At 40.3% G+C, this 26107-nt stretch overlaps 1 protein-coding gene across 1 annotated transcript in view; it reads right to left on the bottom strand.

The window, feature by feature from the left end:
- The window catches only part of OPRM1 (opioid receptor mu 1), a 68266-nt gene that overhangs the window by 13540 nt on the left and 28619 nt on the right, over nucleotides 1-26107 (bottom strand). The window contains exons 2-3 of the mRNA XM_019967619.2: nucleotides 16300-16652; nucleotides 14913-15433 (exon numbers count right to left, since the gene is read on the bottom strand). Of these exons, the coding sequence (XP_019823178.1) occupies nucleotides 14913-15433; nucleotides 16300-16652 (874 nt within the window). The remainder of the gene's footprint in view (nucleotides 1-14912; nucleotides 15434-16299; nucleotides 16653-26107) is intronic.

Genomic DNA, 26107 nt, shown 5'->3' with positions numbered 1-26107 from the left:
AAGCAGTATGTCAAGATGAATGATGAGTTTTTGAAAGAGAAAAGACAAGGGCTCATGGAAGAGATGTGAGGATGTGAAGAAACTCCTCGGGAGCTGGTGGCGCATGTTCTGGCCCACGTGGTGAAGAGAGAGGGTGTGAACCCTCCACCCTGTTCTTTGTTGTTGTTGCTGTTTAGCCACTGAGTTGTGTCTGACTCTTTTGTGACCCCATGGACTGTAGCCCTCCAGGCTCCTCTGTCTATGGGATTTCCCAGGCAAGAATACTGGAGTGGGTTGCTATTCCTTTCTGCAGGAGGTTTTCCCGATGCAGAGATCGAACTCTAGTCTCCTGTAAGGGCAGGCAGATTCTGTACCACTGAACCACCAGAGCACTCTTCCCCATCTGTTGATAAGCAGGAGTTGAGTGGATGGATGGAGGCTGAGCCGTGAAGGGTGAACTCTAACCAGATGCCCAAGTGGTGCCATGGTTGCCGCTTGGTCTCCCGTGGGCTAGGGGGCTAGGAGAGCACTCTGAGCCCCACGAGGGAGGAAAGTCCAGCTACGTCCAGTCTAAAGTCACAAATAGAAACATCTAGAGGACAGTAAGTCCCTAATATTGAGCACCAACATATAGACCCTTAATGAGAGGGAAAGGAAGCAAGCTCAGGAGCATTTTGATCAACAGACTGAGCAACTTGTACACCCGTGGATGACAAAGGAGTGAGGAAAGCTATGCTCTTAGAGGGTGAATGAAGCACCTAGGCTGTCAAAACCTTGAATGGACTATGACTCAAAAGTGGATTCTGGAGGCAGTAAAGAAAATATTCTTTGCACTATGACTCCCTATTATCATAAATGTAGCCCAGCACTTAATTGCACTGTCCAGCTATTGGAGACAGAATATGTGCCTTATCTATGCATGCATATTGTTGTCTGCAAGTTAATCCGATAACCTGTCAAATTTTGCTGAAGACCTAGGCAGCAGGTGACACCCTGGGGCTTTTCTGAACCACAGATTTCTGTAAAAGGAGGCAGCCTCCGTGAGGAGTGTCCCTTGGAACCTTCCTGGGACCATCATTATCCACTTCAGCTGGGGAAGGAACAGCTCAGGCTTTGGAGCTACTGGGAGGTGAAAATGATTAATGCTTTCTTTGTTTCCGAATTCCAGGCTGCAGCCTGGCAGAGCAATCACGTGGTCCACTGGTCGGGGAGCAGCTCTGAGAGCAAAACTGACCTCCTGCAGGGTTTATCACCCCAGTCTGTGTGCTATGAGATCAGAGGAACTCATGTGGGTTTGGCTGGTCTTGAGTTACTCTACGATGCCTAATGTTATTAAAGGCAGCTCTTAAATGTGAAAATCTTGTACATGTACAAACACACACAGACAGATGCAGCCATAGACTCATAACTAGCTGACCTGCTTAGTTGCTAAGATATCTCTCTTGAAAGCTTGCAACTCCCTGACATTTTCTAAGACCAGGCTTTTTTCCTAACTGTAATAACAGTTGCTGTTATAAATTCAGTAAATTTAACATTTGATATAGATATAATATTTTAATCTACCACCAGCTTTCCATTTTTAAAAAGAACTTCTTAAACTGTTAAGTTCTCCAGAAAGTCAACCAGCAAATACCCTTGAGCTATTTTTTAGCCTACTTTGAAAAATAAAGTTTCCAAAAGCTTTTAGGTTCAAACTGAAGCTTATTTGAGGCACTTTTAATCTCTAGTGATACAAAGATTGGTACGTGCTTCCTATCCCTGGAAGCAATTTAAGAGCCTGCCTTTTCCCATTTTATTAATCTCTGGGAGGAAATAGAGGTCCTGAGTGGTGAAGTGACGGGCCCAAGAGTATTGGTGGAGGAAAGCCCCTTTAATGTTTTTATCTTTACTCTTTGTAGCGCTCTCTTCCACTTTTATTTTCTCCTTCCCACCCTTGATGCCACCCAAAGTTGCAGTTGAAGCCAGTACAAGGCTTGGGGTATTTCTGAAGCTGATCAATGTTTTAGTCAGTCATAGACTTCAAAATCCCATTCATTACAGAATCCATAAAAACAGAGCCACCCACCCACAAGAAAACTTTGGGAGTAGATGACTCGTTGGCAAAGATTTCCATTTATGTAAGCAGTAGAGAACTCACCCTCTCTTCCATGTTTCATTGCTAGAATCAGACACTTTGGAATGTAGAGTGTAACAAGGGGTCATACTTTAGTAAGGGGGAATTCAAGGAGAGGTGGAATAATCTGATATTTCAAAGGTTGCTGTTTAACTGCTAAGTCATGTCTGACTCTTTAAGACCCCTTGGACTGTAACCCAACAGGTTCTTCTGTCCATGGGTTTTCATAGGCAAGTATAGTGGAATGCGTTGCCATTTCCTTCTCCAGGGGATCTTCCTGAGCCAGGATCAAACCCATATCTCTTGCATTGGCAGGCTGATTCTTTACCACTGAGCCAGTAATCTGGATTCAAATATGCCATATGCTTCTTTCTGCTTTTAATATGAATTTTTGTTCAATATAATAAATTCTTTTACAAAAGGAAGCTTTGGTGGTTACCTTTTTTGTTGTTCACTAGGAGTAGCTAGTCCCAGGAGCCTGAATGGGGGTAATTAATCAAGACTAGAAATGAGCCTGATTCATTGGCTAGCAAAAGAAGGTAGGGAAGTCCTGTTTGAGAAGAGGTTCCCTAGGCAGCCAGTAGCACGAGCTGCCAAACCCACACAGCTGGCACCAGAACCCAAGTTTTTTATTTCTGATCTTGTATTGTTTCACAAGAAGGACTGTAATTATTCAACCTTTGGTATGGTTTTCACAGTTAAATATAGATCACTCTTAAAAGAAACCTATTTCCTAGAGGGACCTTGTTGCATAGCATGGGGAGCTCTGCTAAATTCTCTGTGAAGACCTAGATGGGTGGAGTGGGATCGGGGTGGGAGGGAGGTCCAAGGAGGGGATATATGCGTAGGTATAGCTGATTCTGTTCAATGGTCAGCAGGAACTAATACAACATTGAAAAGCAATTATACTTCAATAAAAAGAAACACATTTTCCTCTAAGATGTTTCATTCAAAACAAAAGAAGCTGTCAGTTATAAGGCTTCTTACTAGCAACGTGTAGTTTAAAACACTGAAAACATATCCCAAAGCTATGTAGATTTTTTCCCGCTTTAGGATGGTAACCAGAAAGTGACAAACTTCAAAATGAAACAAAACAAAAGTGAAAACCCAAACAAAATACAATCTGTTCTATTTTCAGAGGTATAAAGTTTCATTATTTTTATTTTTCATTGTTTGTATTTAGACCATACGTATTGAATGAGAGAGAATAAGAGATCTATAATCAATTTTAGAATCCTGGTTAATGCCTAGAATTATGAGACCTTGTCATTCATTCTAGTAAAACATTGAATTTGAAACAGATTTGTGCCTAACTGGAACTAATGCTCTATGGTGGGCTTTTTGAAGTGCTTAGACAAACCATTCTGTGATTTGTTAAAGAGAAAAACAAGTATCATATATTAATGAATATATGTGGAATCTAGAATCATGGTACAGATGAACCTATTTGCTGGGCAACAATAGAGATGCAGACATAGAAAATAGAGATGTGGACACAGGGAAGAAAGGGGAGGGTGGGATGAATTGGGAGTTTAGGATTGAGATATATACACTACTGTGTGTAAAATAGAGAGCTACACCCTAGCAAAGTCGTGCTCAAAATTCACCAAGCCAGCCTTCAACAGTGCGTGAACCATGAACTTCCAGATGTTCAAGCTGGGTTTAGAAAATGCAGAGGAACCAGAGATCAAATGGCCAACATCCACTGGATCATTGAAAACGCAAGAGAGTTTCAGAAAAACATCTACTTCTGCTTTATTGACTATGCCAAAGCCTTTGACTGTGTGGATCACAACAAACTGGAAAATTCTCAAAGAGATGAGAATACCAGACCACCTGACCTGCCTCTTGAGAAATCTGTATGCAGGTCAAGAAGCAACAGTTAGAACTGGACATGGAACTACAGATTGGTTCCAAATTGGGAAAGGAGTACGTCAAGGCTATAGATTGTCACCCTGCTTATTTAACTTATATGCAGAGTACCTCATGAGAAATGCTGAGCTGGAAGAAGCACAAGCTGGAATCAAGATTGCCAGGAGAAATATTAATAATTGTAGATGTGCAGATGAAACCACCCTTATGGGAGAAAGTGAAGAACTGAGGAGCCTCTTGATGAAAGTGAAAGAAGAGAGTGAAAAAGTTGGCTTAAAACTCAATATTTGGAAAACTAAGATCATGGCATCTGGTCCCGTCATTTCATGGCAAATAGATGGGGAAACAATGGAAACAGTGACAGACTTTACTTTTTTGGGCTCCAAAATCATTGTAGATGGTGACTGCAGCCAAGAAATTAAAAGACACTTGGGAGGAAAGTTATGACCAACCCAGATAGCATATTAAAAAGCAGAGACATTACTTTGCCAGCAAAGGTCTGTCTAATCAAAACTATGGTTTTTCAGTAGTCACATATGGATGTGAGGACTGGACTATAAAGAAAGCTGAGCACTGAAGAATTGGTGCTTTTGAACTGTGGTGTTGGAGAAGACTCTTGAGAGTCCCTTGGACTGCAAGGAGATCCAACTAGTCCATCCTAAAGGAAACTAGTCCTGATTATTCATTGGAAGGACTGATGCTGAAGCTGAAACTCCAATACTTTGGTCACCTGATGCGAAGAACTGACTCATTTGAAAAGACCCTGATGCTGGGAAATATTGAAGGCAGGAGGAGAAGGGGATGACAGAGGATGAGATGGTTGGATGGCATTACCAACTCGATGCATGTGATTTTGAGTAAACTCTGGGAGTTGGTGATGGACAGGGAAGCCTGGTGTGCTGCAGTCCATGGGGTCGCAAAGAGTCGGCTACGACTGAGCAACTGAACTGAACTGAACTGAACTGAGTGGGAATCTGCTGTGTAGCACAGGGCACTCAGCTCAGTGATCTGTGACAACCTAGATGGGTGGGATGAGGAGTGGGTGGGAGGGAGGTCCAACAGGGAAGGGATCTGTGTATACGTCTAACTAATTCATTTTGTTGTACAGCAGAAATTAACATAATATTGTAATGCAATTATGTCTGTGTTAGTCTCTGTCATGTCCAACTCTTTGAGACTCCATGGACTGTAGTCCACCAGGCTTCTCTTGTCCATGGGATTCTCCAGGCAAGAATACTGGAGTGGATTGTCATTCCCTTCTCCAGAGGATCTTCCTGACCCAGGGGTTGAACCCTGGTCCCCTGCATTGCATGCAGATTCTTTACCATTTGAACTACAGGGAAGTCCCAGAAATTAAGTACCCCATGGACTCTACAGTCCATGAATTCTCCAGGCCAGAATACTGGAGTGGGTAGCCTTTCCCTTCTCCAGGGGATCTTCCCAATCCAGGGATTGAACTCAGGTCTCCCGCATTGTAGGCATATTCTTTACCAGCTGAGGTACTAGGGAAGCCCAAGAATACTAGAGTGGGTAGCCTATCCCTTCTCCAGCAGATCTTCCTCACTCAGGAATTGAACCAGGGTCTCCTGCATTGCAGGAGGATTCTGTACCAGCTGAGCTACCAGAGAAGCTCAATTAAAAACAAAAACAAAAAAAACAGACTGTGTTCAGATAAGTTTGAACAGTTTAGCTTAAAAACAAGACGTGAGTACATATACAGAACTAAATGCAACACATATACATACATACACATAAATATACAATAGGGCTTTTCAGAGCCTTTAAAGTGCTAATCCACAGTATCAGTCCCCAGGACCTAAATAAGATATGCAACATTTCTGAATATTCACCTAAAACCTATTTTTTCATGGACTACATATTAGCATTTCACCGTAGTAGTGTTCTGTAAGAACTCAGTGGAACTTGTAAAAACTAAAAAACTTATGAAAGAATCATTTGTTCTGATTCCCTAAATATCAAATCTTAACACTTGAATTTTTGTAGCATCCCATTTTATGGATGCAAAATGTGATGTTTGGACTTTTAAGACTGCCAGTGGCAAGGGAATCCTTGTGTCTCTAGGTTTAGAAAATTAGAGATTCCCATTCAGTTCAGTTCAGTCATTCAGTTGTGTCCGACTCTGCAACCCCATGCACTGCAGCACGCCAGGCCTCCCTGTCCATCACCAACTTCCGGAGTTTACTCAAACTCATGTCTATTGAGTCAGTGATGCCATCCAACCATCTCATCCTCTGTCGTTCCCTTCTCCTCCTGCCTTCAATCTTCCATCAGGGTCTTTTCAAATGAGTCAAATGAGATCCCCATTACTGAGTTTCTAATTCCCTATGCTAGTCATTAAACATCATTTGACTGCTTATTCTTACACACAGATACAAAAATACACTATGAGTACATCTAAACAAACCTATATAAAGGTCTTATGGCATTCAAACTGTCAGTATATAAATGCTATAATCTAGTTCTCAAAGCCACCACTGAGTGACGGGGAAAACAGACTGGGAGGAGAGTAGGGTAGGTCTATAATGTCAAATTTAACTGGATTCATTCCTCAGCCACTACTTTTTACCTATGACCTTGGGCGTGTTAATTCCTTAAACATTGATTTCCTCAACTGTAGAGATAATCCATACCTTATATGATTAAATAAGATACTCTGGATACAAACTGGTTAATAAATGTTATTTCTAACAGTCTTATTTTAGATAAGCCTAAATTTATCCAAATGCAAATATTGTAACTCTGTTTTCTTCTTTTCTTTTTTTAGCCATTTTTAACTGAAGTATAGTTAATTTACAATTTTGTGTTAGTTTCAAGTGTACAGCAAAGTGTTTCAGTTATACATGTACATACGCATATTTCTTTTCCAGATTCTTTTCCATTATAGCTTATTACAGGATATTGAATATGGTTCCCTGTGCTGTACAATAGATCTTGTTATTTATCTACTTTATATATAGTAGTGGGTATATGTTACTCCCAAACTCCTAATTTGTCTCCTGCCTCCTGTTATCCCCTTTGATAACCATACATTTGTTTTCTCTGTCTGTGAGTCTGTTCCAGTTTTGTAAATATATTCCCTTGTGGCTCAGCTGGTAAAGAATCTGCCTGCAATGCCGGAAACCTGGGTTCGATCCCTGGGTTGGGAAGATCCCCTAGAGAATGGAAAGGCTACCCACTCAATTTTCTGGCCTGAAGAATTCTATGGACTGTATAGTCCATGGGGTCGCAAAGAGCTGGACACAACTGAGCGACTTTCACTTTCATTTGTATCATTTTTATGTAAGTGATATATATGCTATTTGTCTTTCTCTTACTGACTTATTTCACTTAGTATGATCATCTCTGGGTCCATCCATGTTGTTGCAAATGGTGTTAATTTAATTTTTTTTGTGGCTGAGTGATATTCCACTGTATGTATGTGTGTATATATATATATATATACACACACACACACACCACATCTTTATCCATTCATCTCTTAATGTACATTTAGATTACTTGCATGTTTTATGTTACTATAAATAGTGCTGCAATAAACATTGGAGTGCCGTGTATATTTTGAATTAGAGTTTTGTCTGAATATGTGCCCAGGAGTGGGATTGCAGGCTTGTATGATAACTCTACTTTTAGTTTTTTAAAGGAAACTCATACTATTCTCCATAGTGGCTGTACCAATTTACATTCTCACCAACAGTGTAGGAGGAGGGTTCCTTTTTCTCCATGCCTTCCCCAGCATTTATTGTTTGCAGACTTTGATGATCATTCTGATTTATGTGAAATGATACCTCATTGTAGTTTTACTTTGCAGTTTTCTAATAATTAGTGATGTTGAGCATCTTTCCATGTGCCTGTTGGCCATCCATATATCTTCTTTGGAGAAATGTCTATTCAGGTCAGTTATTACTAGTAGCCAAATATTTTGTGGGAATAAACATATTTCCAAGTAAACAATATTTTCTTTTCCCAGACTGTAGTCAATTTAAAGAAACATAATTATTTTTTCTGCTACTTATGAATGGTGGGATTCATTTTCAACTTAGATATCCTTTAGTACTACACATGCATAGAGGCACACCTACATCATGCACATGCATGCTCTCTCTCTCACTCACACACTCATAACTGGGACTGTTTTCCTTTTAAGTCAAAGAATTGCAAGCATAGCCACTTTGACCCCATTCATAAAATATGTATTAATGTAGTCAAGCATGGTAATTTTGTGAGCTATTCTCATTTTGGGTCTTTTGTCATGGAATTAAAATACTTTTCCATCTTAAATTGGCTCTCCAGAGATGTCTTGTAAAAAACATTGAGAGCCAACTTTTAAGAATGATGTAGTTGATTTGACAAACTAGGCTTCCGCTTTTAGTTTAGCTAGGGATAATATAGTTTGTATTAATATAATATATATAATTAATATATATTATATTATTATAATTAATATATGATTGATTATAATTATATAATTAATATATAATTATTAATTATATAATTAATACAAATGCAAAGTATGTCATTTCTTGACTTACTACTTTGATTAAAATGTCAAGAAACTGCTTTAAAAATAGTAACCAAAGGGTTTAGGAATGGGCTTGCCATATCGATGAGGAGTTGGCAGGAGGTAATGGCACCCCACTCCAGTACTCTTGCCTGGAAAATCCCATGGATGGAGGAGCCTGGTAGGCTGCAGTCCACGGGGTCGCTAAGAGTCAGACACGACTGAGAGACTTCACTTTCACTTTTCACTTTCATGCATCGGAGAAGGAAATGGCAACCCACTCCAGTGTTCTTGCCTGGAGAATCCCAGGGATGGGGGAGCCTGTTGGGCTGCCGTCTATGGGGTCACACAGAGTTGGACATGACTGAAGCGACTTAGCAGCAGCAGCAGCAGCAGCAGCATAACATTAGCTTTATCACTGTTGTCTTACTTTCTCCTATAAGACTCACTGATTGATAAGGCTTTATCAAAGGTTATCTATATCATTTTACTAAACACAAGATTCATTTGGTGAAGAACATTGGGCCAGTCATCTTGACTGAATGGGCTACTCAAGTTAGACACACCAGTAACTGTGATAATATTTGGATGAAGTCATATTTTAATTCGGAGTTTTCAGTTTAGTGCTTTATTCAACATTCAGATTTGTGGACCCTACCCTGACTCAGTGAACCAGTCTTTCTTAGAGTTACTCCAAAATTATTCTGGAGCTCATAGTAAAGCTTGAAATCTTCTGCTTGAGGCCACACCCTAATATTTGAATGCACAATGGTGTTTTGTGGGATAACAGAGGAAAGTTTTGGATTTGTATTAGAATTCTATCTAAAAAGAAGTGATACAAACAGACTTATTTACAAAACAGGAAAAGCCTTTCAGAGAATGAATTTATGGTTGCTGAGGGGAAGGTTGAAGGGAAGGGATGGTTAGGGAGTTTGGGATAGACATATACACACTGCTCTATTTAAAATAGATAACCAACAAGGACCTACTGTATAAAACAGGGAACTCTTCTCATTGTTGTGCAGCAGGCTGGATGGGAGGGGAGTTTGGGGGATAATGGTAAATGTATATGTATGGCTGAATCCCTTTGGTATCCATCTGAAACTATTACAGCATTGTTAATACTCCAGTACAAAATAAAAAGTTAAGAAAATATTAGAATTCTACATGTCTGTCTGAGTTTTACCTCTTACTGATGATTTGATATTGTATAATTATTAACCTCCCTGAACATTTATTTTTTTCATGTTTACCCATTAGGGTTATTATTAGAAGCTGATATGATAAAAGTCCTTTTTAATCAGCATGCTATTATATAAGATACCATTATTATTAATATTATAGCTATAGCTAATACAGACTCTGAATACTAATAACAATCCAGTAGGTATAATAGAATTCTCTTTTCCAATATAATGTTATGCATTAAAAATCAATCTTTTGTCAAAACAAAAATGCATTTGAGAATATGATTAGGGTGGAAACCACACAGGAAGGCAGGTCAGTAGTGGCCGACATCTCAGGTCTGAGCTGGACCTGGACTGATTTGAGCAAACGATGGAAGTGTTTTGAAGCCAAGTAGAATCCAATGAGGACAACAAAAGGGTGGTACACATACAAAGAAATTAAACTGCACTGACAGCAAATGGAAAATGAATACCTTTACCTAAGTCTACCTAACAAAGATCTAGAAGACTTAAAGACAACAAGTTGAACACAAATCACGCATTATCCTGGAGCAGTAGGCTGGACCCTGGAATGCACAAAAGAATATGAACCTATCTTTTTTTTTTTCCCCCACAATGAGCCAGGACATGACCTCTTTAGGGCACTGAGTCTCGTTCTTGATTTCCTCATCACTAGCATTTATTTAAAATTAGAAGACAAGCACAAATGTAAGAAAATTTTTGAAAGATGTAACTGGATTAGAGGACTAGAGACTGGAGAGAAAAAATGAAGAATCCCTCCTGTGAATATTTTCCTCTTATTGAAGGGTAAGTATGAAATAAGTCAGGGTGTCACACGATCCTTTAGCTTGTCAATCAGTTCCAAGAAAAGGATCATTCTGGCCCCTTCCATATCTCCTGAAATACCAAGAGCCCTCCGAGGTCATTCATGTATTCAGATACTTGGAGGTACATGGAAGACTGAGGCAGATGTGGTTTGTCCTCCAGGAAGCTGTGACTTGCCTGCCCCAGGCAGCATGTGCTACTGTAGATGGTGATCACATGTGGCCACAGTGACTTCCCTCCCTAAATCCACATCCCTTTGCAATGCAACTGCAGCTCCAGACATCTATAGGTGGAGTCTGTTTTTCCATCCTTTGAGTCTGGAACCTGTGATCACCTGATCACCATGGGAACACTCCTGGGCTAACATGAATGACAGAAGATGCGGATCCATGAAGAGCCAGCCATTCTTACTATGGCCACTAGATCAGCTGGCTGACAGCCCAGCTGAGACTGGGGAGAACTGCCTATCTTAGCTCAGCCCAAATCACTGATAAATAGAATTGTAAACTAAGTAAATGGCTTCTGTCAGCCAATAAATTTTGGAATGATTTGTTATGCAGCTAGAACTGACCAAGTAGCCCTTACCTATCTATATGACTCAAAGTTTATTCTGGGCACAAAACTTTCTTATAAGGTTTATTGAGTTACCTTGATAACTGCCACCTCTCCACTTGACTTTGCGTTGTATGGACATGGTCTCAGTATACAGTTGTCAGAGTACAGACACCCTGGGAAGGTTTGATATTGGATCTCTGATCTGCAGAATATGAAGTTGACTAATGTGCTTGAGATGTGACATAGATAGAATAACACATTTCTTGGAGAAAATACAAAGACAAAGTCAGGACATAAATATCTACAATGGTATACATTTAAAACAAGCAGTTAAAAAGTTAATATGAATCCAATTAGCTCTGTCTCATAACATGATGGCTCATGAGTTAAAAGAAAAAAGAAAGAACAAAACCTGCCTATCAGATACTGAATTTATAAACTAATCAACTATGTCCTATATATTCTGTGTGCTCAATTGCTCAGTTGTGGCTGATTCTTTGTGGCCTCATGGACTGTAGCCTCTCAGGCTCCTCTGTCCATGGGATTTTCCAGGCAATAGTGGAGTGGATTGCCATTTCCTCCTCCAGGGGATCTTTCCGACCAAGGAATCAAACCCATGTTTCGTGTGTCTCCTTCATTGGCAGGCAGATTCTGTACCACTAACCCCACACAGACAGCCATAAAGTCTCCAATTTTTTCCTGAAATAATTTTACCGTTTTGATATATTATTGATGTGATCATCAAAGGCTTGTATATTGTTCTAGGTGTATGTGTGTAACTGCCTTGATTCTAATGATGACACACCAATGGAGAGATCTTTGATTTATCTTAATTTTCAGATATGTCAGTATGTCTTTTCCTCTTTCCCCAGCAGCAGCTCTTCTCTGTCAAACTCTCCCAGCTGGGCATTTTGGGAAAGCAGCCAGCTCTAGGGCTAATGTGTTTCTGCTGTTATCTGACACTGATGCTGCTTCATAGAGGCAGCAATGAAGATAAGCCCTAATTGGATGTATTTTTAAGACAAACCTTTTAGTTACTCAGAACAGAGCTCCCCTAATTAGCTTCCTTTCTCCTCTGTCTGGCTGTGCAAGGACCACACGGATGTGGAAACGCAGGATTTGGAGGGGACTCAAGGGCAGTGGCAGGACAGCTGGAGGGCATTCATGGTGAACTCAGGAAACACACTCCAGCAGACAGGCTGGGAGCTGTCTTGCCAGGAGAGCAAGGCAAGTGAAGGACGCTGAGAGGATCAAATGTGACACGAAGCTCCGGCAATATCCAGGGTATGAGACCAATATCCACACTCCAAAGGAGAGAGAAGGTATGAGCTGGTGCTTAAGGAGAAAGAACTAATCCTTTGTAATGGCCATCGTCTTGTTCCAATGGAACTATATTTCTCCAATATATTTGAACCATAGTTTAGGACTGAGATATTTGAAAATATTTGAACCATAGTTTAGGACTGAGAGTTTGAAGTTGCATTCTTTAATGTATTATCCTCGCCTTAGAGAAAAATCTATTTAAATGCCTACCCACTTTAAGTTATTCACAAGATTTCCATAGCCACTGAGAAGGGGCTATGCTTAGCAAAAGGAACAGGCTTAGAGGTCTTGATGATGAATGAAAAAAAAAAAAAAGAAAGGAGCAGAGTAGGAAAACATTTCTTTCTGGCTTTCCTTTCGGAAATGGAATTAGAAATGAGACATAATAAGTTAATCACTTCCCTTTGGTTGGAAGTAGGTCTGCCATCATTACCTCATGCTCCCTAGGGCTTGCCAGTTCCTGGGTTCATGTGAGCGTGATTTAATATTGAGGGTATGAGGATTAATGCCCCTGTGACAGATCCATCTGGGCCATATTGCATTAGTCCTGCAGTCAATTAGAAGGGTGAGCCTGGGTTGGGGTCGGTTCGGTGGCGGTAGTGGGAGAAGAGAAAGCAGAGATGAAGCAGCTGCATCTTAAGGAAGTCAGGCTCTCCTTCTGGCCCCTTGATTTGGCTTCCAGGTGATTGTCATGGAGCCATCTGTTCCCATGGTTGCTCCCTGATCCTAGAAACTTTATCTAAGCTTCTGACATGAGGATTTACTTTCACAGGGAGTTTGCATTTGAGCTCTGTTTTATAAAATTACATAAGCCATGATTTGGGGGATGCCGGCACCATTATTTGGAAATTTACTTGCTTACATTGATAAGTAAGTGACTGATTTACTTAACAGGTTGGAGGCCAAATTTTCGAAATCAGAGGCTGAACAGGCAACAGTAGCCTAGGGACAGATGTTTTTCTCTTTTCTTTTTTTTTGATTTCTTGAGTGATTATACTGCTGTGTGTAAATCTGGCCTCTTCCATGCAGGCTCCCGTCTGTACTCTTTTATGTGTAGGGATACATCTTCCAGGAAATAGTCTCTCTTTATGATATTAACCTCAAGGGGCATGTTGACTGGGCTTCCCAGGTGGGTTGGCGGTAAAGAATCCACCTGCCAATGCAGGAGACGCGGGTTTGATCCCTAGGTCAGAGGGATCCCCTGGAAGAGGAAATGGAAAACCCACTCCAAATTCTTGCCTGGGAAATCCCAGGGACAGAGGAACTTGGTGGGCTACAGTCAGTTATAAAACTAATTTAGTTTATAACTACTGTTTTATATTAGTTTATAACTAATTTTTATACTAATATAACTAATACTGTTATAAAACTAACTTAGTTCTATGAAGTAATAGGTTTGAGTTCAGGTATGAAAATTTACAAGTTAATGACTTCACAAAGTAAAGGTGTCCATTTGACTTTCTTTCTCCTTTTCTGTGACCCTGGGAACATGGTCCCCCATAACCACAGTGGGCAAAATGCTGATGCTTTCTTTGCAACCACAGAACCAGAGCAGGACTGGCTTTAGAGAAGTGACAGGGACTTCACTTGGGGATAGAGGTAGATGCCACGGAAGCACTGTGGCAGAGCTAGTGGTCACGTAATTCTATACCCCCTGCTAAATTTCCCAGCCTCCTTTGCCCTTGGTTAGGGCTTTATGACCAGTTTGGTCCAAAGGACTGTAGTTGAAAGTCAAATGTGTTATGTCAAAGTTAAGGCAGTTAAGAGTCTGTGCGCCTTTCCCTGTCTCTCTCTCTCTCTATTCATCCCCACGCTGATCTTTGTCGTCGTCATGTTAGTTACTTCAGTCATGTCTGACTCTCTATGACCCCATGGACTCTCCTTTCTGGATTTTATAGGCAAGCATACTGGAGTGGTTGCCATTTCTTTCTCCAGGGGATCTTTCCAACCCAGGGATCAAACCCGGGTCTCCTGCATTGCAGACAGACTCTTTACTATCTGAGCCATCAGGGAAGCCCACCAATTTTAAAGGCCATCTATTCCTGGTGGAATATCCATGAGCTGAAGGAAGGCAGTGTGTCCTCCGCTGGGCTTTGTATTCTAGTGAACAAGAAATAAAACCATTATATTAAGCTAAAAAAGAAGTGACAGGGATGTTGGAATGATATGCACGAAACACTAATATTAGGGGAAACAGAATTCTAGATTAGGATCTCTTCTTCAATGTGCTGAAGTCATTAATCTTGCGTAGACGAAAAGGCTGCAGCAACACAGACTTCTAGAAGATTTATGGATTTCTAATTGGAATGTCTCTATATCTATATGATTATGTGCAAAATACATAGAGCTTGGTTTATATAATGAAGTGTCCCTCGGTCACAGTGATCATAATTTCCTCCTTTCCTCCCTCCCTCCTTGTACTGACCTCAACCCCTGAGTTCCTGGTCCACTTCTAATAGATTCTAATGCTGGCCTTTAAAAAGCTCTGTAAGTTTTATGTCATCCCCGGTAGGTACACCCAGTCCTAAAAGCTGCATACCTGATGGTTAGTCCTATCCACTGTATTGGCTGTGGAGGGGTGGTCTCTGGTGTTCTGACGAATTCGAGTGGAGTTTTGCTGCTCAATGGTGGAGGAAGTTGGGATACAGAACTCTCTGAAGCATCGTTTGAAGTTTTCATCCAGAAATGCATAAAGGACGGGGTTCAGGCAACTGTTGGTATAACCTAGAGCAATGCAGAAGTGCCAGGAAACGGTCTGGAAAGTAGTTTCCGGGATTGTGATCAAGGCTTTAATGATGACGTAGATGTGAATGGGCGTCCAGCAGACAATGAACACAGCCACAACCACCAGCACCATCCTGGTGATTCTTCGCAGGTTCCTGTCCTTTTCTTTGGAGCCAGAGAGCATGCGGACACTCTTGAGGCGTAAGATCATCAGCCCATAACACACTGTAATGATGAGGATAGGCATGATGAAGGCAAAGATGAAAACACAGATTTTCAGCAGGTTTTCCCAGTACCACGTTGGGTGAGAGAATGTTAGTGTACAATCTATGGAACCTAGAGAAAAAGAATTATAAGGAGGAATTAGCAGGAACATTTAATGCTATCATCAGGTGTTAATATTGCCATTTTGCTTTCTAATTTATAGCCTTGACCCGAGTTAACTTATGGCTCTTGCTACACAAATCCTGGAAGGAAGATTTAAAGAATTCTTGGAAAAAAACTCAGATCTCTCTTGATTTTTCCAAATATGTCATTTGGTTGTCCACTTTGATGATGTTATGTATCTCTCGCCACAAGCTAGATTCTCTATGGAGTCTAAGTTGACATAAAAATATAATCACTGTCCAGACTCTACAGGGGTTTCCAGCTACTGGGTGCCTTCACTCCACTTTTTTTTCTCTTGTTCTGGCTTCCTGAAGAGCTTGTGGGATCTCAGTTTTCCTACCCAGGGCACCACAGTGAAAGTGCCAAGCCCTAAGCAATGGACCACCAGCAAATTCCCTTAACTCCTCTTTTTGATGCGTGGTTTGTCATTCTGAAATAAGGTCTAAAAAGATACACTTGTCATGTAGGCAGTCACTTGACATTTTCAAACAAGCCTCCACTTAATGTTCTTTGGGTCTAAGCTCTAATTACTCTTTAAAGGTCTGTGTTCTTATGCTGCCATCGTTTGGATGAAGTAAGTGCAGAAGAATCAGGAATGGATAGATTTTGGTTTATATTCTTTCTAAATTGTTCACTGGACTTAAAATTTTAGGGGAAAATTCCTATTTCAAAATATTCAAAAGTATTTTATGAGAAAGAATTATGAAAACTACAGTTTGCATAGCCTGGACCACTCTGTAATCTACTTGGCTCATGGCGTCACCAACATATCTATCTGTATACTCTCCATTCCCGAGGCCCGCAGCATCACTAACCTTGCCGGTACTTTGTCGTTGCCATGAACATCACAGGCAGACCAATGGCTGAAGAGAGGATCCAGTTGCAGATGTTGATGATCTTGGCATTACGGGGAGTGCGGAAATCCAGGGCCTTGACAGGATGGCAGACTGCAATGTAGCGATCCACACTCATGGTGCAGAGGGTGAATATGCTGGTGAACATATTGTAGTAATCTATGGAGATCACAATCTTGCACAGGATGGTTCCAAACGGCCATGTTCCCATCAGGTAATTGACACTCTGGAAAGGCAGGGTACTGGTTGCCAGGGCATCTGCCAGGGCGAGGTTGAAAATATAGATGTTGGTGGCAGTCTTCATTTTGGTGTACCTAGTAGATGAGGGAAAAGCAGTTGCAGAGTCAGAAAAAAACCCCATCAGTGTGAAATGCAATGAAGTTTTTAGTAAAAAAAAATTGAAAACTGAAAGGCAAAAAGCAAACAACCCTTCCAAATCCAAAGCAAAAACAATTGCAAGGATTAGTGGAAAGCATCTGATTAGATATAAACTCTTTCAGAGTACTGCTGTTGCTGCTAAGTCGCTTCAGTCGTGTCTGACTCTGCAAGACCCCATAGACGGCAGCCCGCCAGGCTCCCCCATCCCTGGGATTCTCCAGGCAAGAACACTGGAGTGGGTTGCCATTTCCTTCTCCAATGCATGAAAGTGAAAAGTGAAAGTGAAGTCGCTCAGTCGTGTCCAACTCTTCACGACCCCATGGGCTGCAGCCTACCAGGGTCCTCCATCCATGGGATTTGCCAGGCAAGAGTACTGGAGTGGGGTGCCATTGCCTTGTCCGCTTTCAGAGTACTAGGTTGGCCATTTATAATCATGTGCCTATTTTTCTACTTATCTGTTTTGCTATCTGTAAAATGGTTATAAGAATAGCTGCCATACTGATTTATTGGTTTATTTGCTTTTTTAAAAAAATGTACCAGGCACTGTGATAAGTGTAATAGACTCAGGGAGCACTCAGTCAAGTATCTACACAGTGGGTAATAATACATTTAATTCTAAGTAAGTAGGAGAAAAATTTCAGATATACAACTAAAACTACGGAACAATGTAATTGTACAAGAGTATATATATATGTGTGTGTGTGTGTGTGTGTGTGTGTGTGCTTGCCAGGCGGCTCAGTGGTAAAGAATCTGCCTGCCAATGCTGGAGACGTGGGTTTGATCTCTGAAGAGGCAAACCAATTTGATTGTAGTGTGCTTGTGAGCTAAGTCACTCAGTCATGTCTGACTCTTTGTGACCCATGGCCTGTAGCCCGCCAGGCTCCTCTGTCTATGGGATTCTCCAGGCAAGATTAATGGAGGGGGTTGCTATTTCCTTCTCCAGGGGATCTTCCCAACCCAAATCTTCTGTAGTAAAAAATCAAAAATGAAATAAAAGATACGACTTTTAAGACCTTTGAGTAATTGACCTTGATGCTCAAGAAGTTTTAAACTTTTTGATGTTGTTTATTAGCAGAAATTTCTCCCTCAAAGCAGAAAGAAAACAAAAATAAACCAACCTCCCCAAACCTTGCTAGCTAAACCATAGCACACTCGACTGCATTAGTCCCCGTCTCAGGCAATAGACATACATTCCACAGCTTATCTTTAGTACAATGCTTTATGTTAAATAATCAGTTTCTTTACTGTCAGTTTATGACTCATCATACTTCTAACCTTTTCTTCAGGCTCATCTTAGCCCTACGTGTTTATTAATGTATGATTATTTCAGTTAAAAAAGCCTTTCCTCCTTTAGAATGAGATGTTTTGTGAAACAAAATTAGGTTAGAGTCTCACATCATAAAAGAAAAAGTAAATATTTGTCTATAAAAGTTATTTCACTTGGCATCTTATGGGAACAATGATGTTTCATTTTCTCCATTTATTCAAAGATCCTTCCTCTACAGACAGGCAGTATTCTTATCTCAGTTACTCACACTTTGAATCACAGCAACATATAAAAAGGGGTTCAGCAGTTTCCAAAATATGTGAATGAATAATACAAGACTAAAGGTCTGAGAATTCCAGTTGCCTCCAGTATAGCCTCAAAGGCTTCAATCTAAAACAATAGTCTGATCAGAAAGGGGGTCATGCTGTCCAGCAAACATGAGCTTTTCATTTTGTCCTGTTCTATGTGGTGGTATGAACATTGCCCCCGGAAAGTGACATGAATGATTAGACTCACACTACAAGCTATCGGAGTGTGTACACCAGAGTTAGCAAGCGTGCCAAAGAAGGGAGCCGAAGGAAGGGCCACCTTTCTTGTTCAGTTTACCTGGGTGGGTCTGAGTTGAACTCCTGGATGTCAACACACAATCCTTCACCCATCCTTCAGGCCTTTTACTTCTTACCAAGTCATAGATGAATTTGGTGGCGAAGTGGACAAAACAAACTGGGAGGGATAGGTGACATATTCCCAGAGTGTCTCCTCTGGACTATAGGGCCTTCCTGACGTTGATCATTCCTGCTGTAGTCACTGAATTGGGTCTTTTCCTCTAGGTAGTGGGCCAAGCTATTTTTCTGCTTCCTAATTATCCTATGGAAATTTTCCTAGTATGTATTTCTGAAATTTTGTTCTAAGTGATATAGTAGCTTATTTGCAATATGAATCCAAATGAATTGCCATAAAACTATTTAAAAAATATATTCTCAGAACCTTCAACGATTGATCCAACAGAGTGATTTTTATGGAGCTTTCAGGTGATATTTTAGGGAAAGGGCGTCAGGAAGCTCATTTCATGGGCAGCTCATCTATTCTTCTGTGCTCCATATATATCTTTTGTTTGTAAATGTCCTTCCTTGTTTGTGGCTATAATTCCTATTTATTTTCAAACCCGTTCTTCAAGCTATTTCCCCAGTTACCAAAACCTCATTGAATTTTGACCCACATGTACTAAATGAAGCCACCCTGAATTAACTACTTTTGCAGAGATAGGCTTTGTAAACCTTTTGTTATTCTATTGTGTTTCTGAGTTAATTCTTGAGTTGTGATGACCCTGTCTTTGTCAAAAAACAAAAAAGATCAAGGATGCATGAAAAGAGGATGAACTTCTCTGGTGGCTCAGTGGTCAAGAATCCATCTGCCAGTGCAGGAGACAGAAGAGATGCAGGTTCAATCTCTGGGTTCGGAAAATCCCCTGAAGGAGGAAATGGCAACCCATTTCAGTATACTTGCCTGTATAATCTCATGGATAGAAGATCTTTGTGGCTACAGCCCATGGGGTCATAAGGGGTTGCAAAGAATCAGACACTACTTAGCATACACCTACCCCACCCACAATCCAGAATCCATCTTGCCAGTTTCGTATACCATCATGAACTTCACATGGCTCTCTACCTATTTTCAGTTCAATTCAATTCAGTCGCTCAGTCGTGTCCAATTCTTTGCAACCCCATGAACCACAGCACACCAGGCCTCCCTGTCCATCACCAACTCCTGGAGTCCACTCAAACTCATGTCCATTGAGTTGGTGCTGCGATCCAACCATCTCATCCTCTGTTGTCCCCTTCTCCTTCTGCCCTCAATCTTTCCCAGCACCAGGGTCTTTTCAAATGAGTCAACTCTTTGCATCAAGTGGCCAAAGTATTGGAGTTTCAGCCTCAGCATCAGTCCCTCCAATGAACACCCAGGACTGATATCCTTTAGGATGGACTGGTCAGATCTCCTTGCAGTCCAAGGGACTCTCAAGAGTCTTCTCCAACACCACAGTTCAAGAGCATCAATTCTTCAGCACTCAGCTTTCTTAACAGTCCAACTCTCACATCCATACATGACTACTGGAAAAACCATAGCCTTGACTAGATGGACCTTTGTTGACAAAGTAATGTCTCTGCTTTTTAATATGCTATCTAGGTTGGTCATAACTTTCCTTCCAAGGAGTAAGCATCTTTTAATTTCATGGCTGCAATCACCATCTGCAGTGATTTTGGAGCCCCCAAAAATAAAGTCTGATACTGTTTCCACTGTTTCCCCATCTATTTGCCATGAAGTGATGGGACTGGATGCCATGATCTTTGTTTTCTGAATGTTGAGCTTTAAGCCAACTTTTTCACTCTCCTCTTTCACCTTCATCAAGAGGCTCTTTAGTTCCTCTTCACTTTCTGCCTTAAGAGTGGTGTCATCTGCACATCTGAGGTGATTGATATTTCTCCCAGCAATCTTGATTCCAGCTTGTGCTTCTTCCAGCCCAGAGTTTCTCATGATGTACTCTGCATATAAGTTAAATAAGCAAGGTGACAATATACAGCCTTGACATACTCCTTTCCCTATTTGGAACCAGTCTGTTGTTCCATGCCCAGTTATAGGTATTGCTTCCTGACCTGCATACAGGTTTCTTGAGAGGCAGGTCAGGTGGTCTGGTATTCCCATCTCTTTCAGAATTTTCCACAGTTTATTGTGATCCACATAGTCAAAGGCTTTGGCCTAGTCAATAAAGCAGAAGTAGATGTGTTTCTGGAACTCTCTTGCTTTTTTGATGATCCAATGGATGTTGGCTATTTGATCTCTGGTTCCTCTGCCTTTTCTAAAACCAGCTTGAACATCTGGAATTTCATGGTTCACGTATTGGTGAAGCCTGGCTTGGAGAATTTTGAGCATTATTGTTCTAGCATGTGAGATGAGTGCAATTGTACAGTAGTTTGAGCGTTCTTTGGCATTGCCTTTCTTTGGGATTGGAATGAAAACTGACCTTTTCCAGTCCTGTGGTCACTGCTGAGTTTTCCAAATTTGCTGGCATATTGAGTGCAGCACTTTCACAGCATCATCTTTCAGGATTTGAAATAGCTCAACTGGAATTCCATCATCTCAACTAGCTTTGTTCATAGTGATGCCTCCTAAGTCCCACTTGACTTCACATTCCAGAATGTCTGGCTCTAGGTGAGTGTGAGTGATCACACCATCATGATTATCTGGGTCATGAAGATCTTCTTTGTACAGTTCTTCTGTGTATTCTTAAATTTTTAAGGAGTTCACAATAGAACCAATTGGGATGTACAGGATGTTTTTATCTTTTGGGGGGCTTATTTTTTGCCCTTTGATGTTTTTGACAAATGGAGTTTTTCTTTTTTCTCTTTTACTCTTTATCTGTGAAGAAGAAAGCTATCTAACTCTGTGAAGATTCAATGAGCCCCTTTTCTATGTTCAGCACTGTGCTTGGATACTTTTTCATATCTGTCATGGCTTTCATATCCACTTATCCTCATGTAGAAAAATTCACAGTTTTAATAGAGAAAAAAACCTCAGAGTGTCATCTTTTGATACTCATGATTAATTGGATAAATCAAATGAAATAAAGTCACTTGTCCTACATTTCAGGTTATTATTTAGAAGAAGAAAGTAGACATGAGTACCCACCTGAATCTCTCTTCTATTATCTAGACCATTCTGTTGTCTCAGGCAAATGTGTGTATGTGTGTTTGTGTGTGTGTGTGTGTGAGAGAGAGAGAGGGATTGAAAACAACCAAAACCTATGATACACTCTCATCAGGCATTAACACAGAAAGAGAGTATATATTAGTTTATTATTTTCTGTTAAGCTCTCCACTAGCTTAGTGGAGCGAACAAGAGATTTCGGACTATACTATAAAATATTCTAAAACATTTTATTTACATTTGTTTCCCATGGACGGAGGAGCCTGGTAGGCTGCAGTCCATGGGGTCGCTAGGAGTCGGACATGACTGAGCGACTTCACTTTCACTTTTCACTTTCATGCCTTGGAGAAGGAAATGGCAACCCACTCCAATGTTCTTGCTTGGAGAATCACAGGGACTGGGGAGCCTGGTGGGCTGCCGTCTCTGGGGTCGCACAGAGTTGGACACCACTGAAGCAACATAGCAGCAGCAGCAGCAAGTGGTCTTATGTGGTCAGTGACCAAATTTCCAATGAGTTTATGTTAGCAAAATGAGACAGGAGTATTCTTAGATCTCTGAGCCCTGCAGGCAGAAAAATGACTATTGTTTGCTAATTTGCCTCAGAAGAGAAGACCAAGCTAGGTTTACAGGAAATTAAACAAAGACACACTGCCTCTTTCTGCTCCTGTATCACCAGAGTCTAACAACCATGGGTCTTTTTGATTGAATGGTGCTCTCTCTTCATCTACACCTACTTTTTTTGCTGTTGTTCTCTGTATTCCTACTTTCTTCTTACTCCATGATACATTAATGACAATTCAAGGGAAAAATAGCCTTCGAATGGAAAAAGGACAAAAATCTGCTTTCTTCAGGCAATGGATGTACTTTATAAATAGAAAATGTGAAATGAATAACTGATCGTGTTTTTAGTTTTGCATTTGGTGCTAGAAAAAATCAGAGTGAAATGTGTGGCTCCTTTTAATAATTGCATAGAATTCTAAAGGCACTAGAATCGAATATATTTCTATTGTACTGAGTCTCCGGTTAATCTCATCATTTCATTCTCTTTTGGCTTCCGATTTGCTTGTTTTCTTTTTCATTTCTCTTATTTTATTGCATGCATTTTAAAAGCCTCTTCAAATCCTCTTGTTGGAATTGGAAACTGAGGTGGAGGACTAGGAGAGAACAGGGAGGCACGTCAGTGCAGAGGAAAGAAAATGAAAGCAGAGACTTCCATTATGGCCAAGAGACTCTGTTTAATAATTTTTTGCATTATGCCTTTTGAAACTGCTTATTTCCTGCTTTTTTTTTTGTTTGTTTCTGATTTCTGAAAATTTTACTTCAGCACATTTGTCTCCTCAGAAGTTTGTATGAAAAAACATGTTTTTTCTTGATTCCCATATTCTGTGATAGATAACACTGATGTACTATAGAAAAATATGATGCTAAATCCTCTGATGTATGTAAACCATTGTCATTGAATGAAATATTCTTATCTGTGACTTTAGATTTTTATTTCCTGAAATATTGATTTTCATCTCTTTAGACCGAATTACTTGAAAAACAGTATTAGAACATCTACCTCAGCCTTTGCTTTCATAGATAACAATGTTTTATTTTTATTCTAAAGGACTGGTTTTTAAAATTTAGAAACACTTTAGCTTTCAAGTTTGAGAGTGCTAAGAGAAAAGGAAATTCTCTTATTTTAGAATCTGAAAGTTTTGGACATAAAAAATAATCAAATGTGTTACCACTAATATCAAATTATGATATATCCCTAGGCATTTCTTTAATATTGAAGGAACAACAAGGAAAACTTCAAAATATAATAAAACAGTTCTATCAATGTCAATATTAGAAAATTGCTTTTTGAAGAAGCTCAAGCATATGCTGTAGAATATACATTTTTAGAGTATAGACTATCAGTAGAATTATTGTCTACTGCACTGAGTGCAGCAGACATAAAAATTTTGGTGATGATATTGTGATATAACCACTCAATGCAAGTATAATATGAAAGACAGCATGAACAGAAAAATTTAAAACCATAATAGATTATCCATTCAGCATAGAATCCAGCATAGAATTACTGGGCACCAGTAAATGAAACTGAATACAGGAAAAAGGGCTTGGGTTATTTTATTTTTTTATGGTAAGATGAAACAAATTTTTTACAGGAACCAATGGCTTTAGAAGTAAAAGTGAACATGGAATATTCCTTTTTGCCTTGTCATTCGGTTGTCAAATTGAGAAGAACTTTGGTCATAGAAAGTCATGGAGTGATGAGAAGTGAGATCTGAGAGGGGCTTTGAGGGCTACATCATTTGATCACCTTCTTTTATGATGGAAGAAACTAAGCATAGAGAGATGTACAAATGTTTGAGACCTTTTCTCTGCCCTTCCCTAGGCTCCATTTAAAACTGAAATGACCTTCTGTGCAGTAACTGCATTGTGTGCCATGTGTATTTCTGGATGTGCATTGCTGATATACTCAGCCACTATGTAGCTAAAGTGAGGTAGGCATGCAAAGGTTTTTAATCTTCTTTTCAAAGATGCCCATGCTGGGAGTGTACTGGGAATTTTGAGATATTTTCTCATTATACTGAATGTGGTAACAGAACCATATATTTTAAGGAGAACCAAGTTTGCTCCTTTTCCTTTGTTTTACTCTCCTACAATCCATGATTTAAGCCTATCAATTCCATGTAGTTGACTTACAACCTCTCTCTCAAGTTCCATCACTATGTTTCCAGGTTTTTTGGGGGACATCTGTAATTTTCTCAAGTGCAGTGTCTCAGTTCAGTTCACTTCAGTGGCTCAGTCATGTCCGACCCTTTGCAACTCCATGAATCACAGCACACCAGACCTCCCTGTCCATCACCAACTCCGGGAGTTCACTCAGACTCAAGTCCATCGAGGCAGTGATGCCATCCAGCCATCTCATCCTCTGTCCTCCACTTCTCCTCCTGCCCCCAACCCCTCCCAGCATCAGGGTCTTTTCCAATGAGTCAACTCTTCGCGTGAGGTGGCCAAAGTACTGGAGTTTCAGCTTTAGCATCATTCCTTCCAAAAAACATCCAGGACTGATCTCCTTCAGAATGGACTGGTTGGATCTCCTTGCAGTCCAAGGGACTCTCAAGAGTCTTCTCCAACACCACAGTTCAAAAGCATCAATTCTTCGGCACTCAGCCTTCTTCACAGTCCAACTCTCACATCCATACATGACCACTGGAAAAACCATACCCTTGACTAGATGAACCTTTGTTGGCAAAGTAATGTCTCTGCTTTTTAATATGCTATCTAGGTTGGTCATAACTTTCCTTCCAAGGAGTAAGCATCTTTTAATTTCATGGCTGCAATCACCATCTGCAGTGATTTTGGAGCCCAGAAAAATAAATTCTGACACTGTTTCCACTGTTTCCCCATCTATTTGCCATGAAGTGATGGGACCGGATGCCATGATCTTAGTTTTCTGAATGTTGAGCTTTAAGCCAACTTTTTCAGTCTCCTCTTTCACTTTCATCAAGAGGCTTTTGAGTTCCTCTTCACTTTCTGCCATAAGGGTGGTGTCATCTGCATATCTGAGGTTATTGATATTTCTCCTGGAAATCTTGATTCCAGCTTGTGTTTCTTCCAGCCCAGAGTTTCTCATGATGTACTCTGCATATAAGTTAAATAAACAGGGTGACAATATACAACCTTGACGTACTCCTTTCCCAATTTGGAACCAGTGTGTTGTTCCATGTCCAGTTCTAACTGTTGCTTCCTGACCTGCATATAGGTTTCTCAAGGTCAGGTGGTCTGGTATTTCCATCTCTTGAAGAATTTTCCACAGTTTATTGGGATCCACACAGTTAAAGGCTTTGGCATAGTCAATAAAGCAGAAGTAGATGTTTTTCTGGAACTCTCTTGCTTTTTCCATGATCCAGTGGATGTTGGCAATTTGATCTCTGGTTCCTCTGCCTTTTCTAAAACCAGCTTGAATATCTGGAAGTTCACGGTTCAAGTATTGCTGAAGCAATGTCTCAAAGGGTGCTTATTCTTTCTTATGTACTACAAACACCACGACCATCGCCATCATAATAATCAGTGATAGCAAAATAACCAATAACATCACTGAAGAAGATGTAACCAGTGGAGAGCTGAGATAATTAGAAAGGCAAAAGCTAATTATATTTTTAGAAATAGGGAGTAAAGGAGGAAGGGTAAAATAGAACTCACAAATTTCAGCATGCAAGAATGGATAGATAGTAATATCATTATTTAGCAGAGAAGGAGAAGAAGAAAAGGAGATTTGGTTTTGATAAAGAGTTCAATTTTGAGTGTATTATGTCATGTAACAAAAGAAACATGACTATTATACCTGAATATATGTTTGCAGTTCAGCTGGGCAATTTATTTATAAGTCATCAAGCTCTAGATGGTATTTCCAATCATGCAAGT

This window comes from Bos indicus, chromosome 9 (genome assembly GCF_029378745.1).
Source record: "Bos indicus isolate NIAB-ARS_2022 breed Sahiwal x Tharparkar chromosome 9, NIAB-ARS_B.indTharparkar_mat_pri_1.0, whole genome shotgun sequence".
Lineage (NCBI taxonomy): Eukaryota > Metazoa > Chordata > Mammalia > Artiodactyla > Bovidae > Bos > Bos indicus.
Note: the sequence above shows the minus strand (reverse complement) of the source record. Positions and strands in the feature narration are given on the sequence as shown.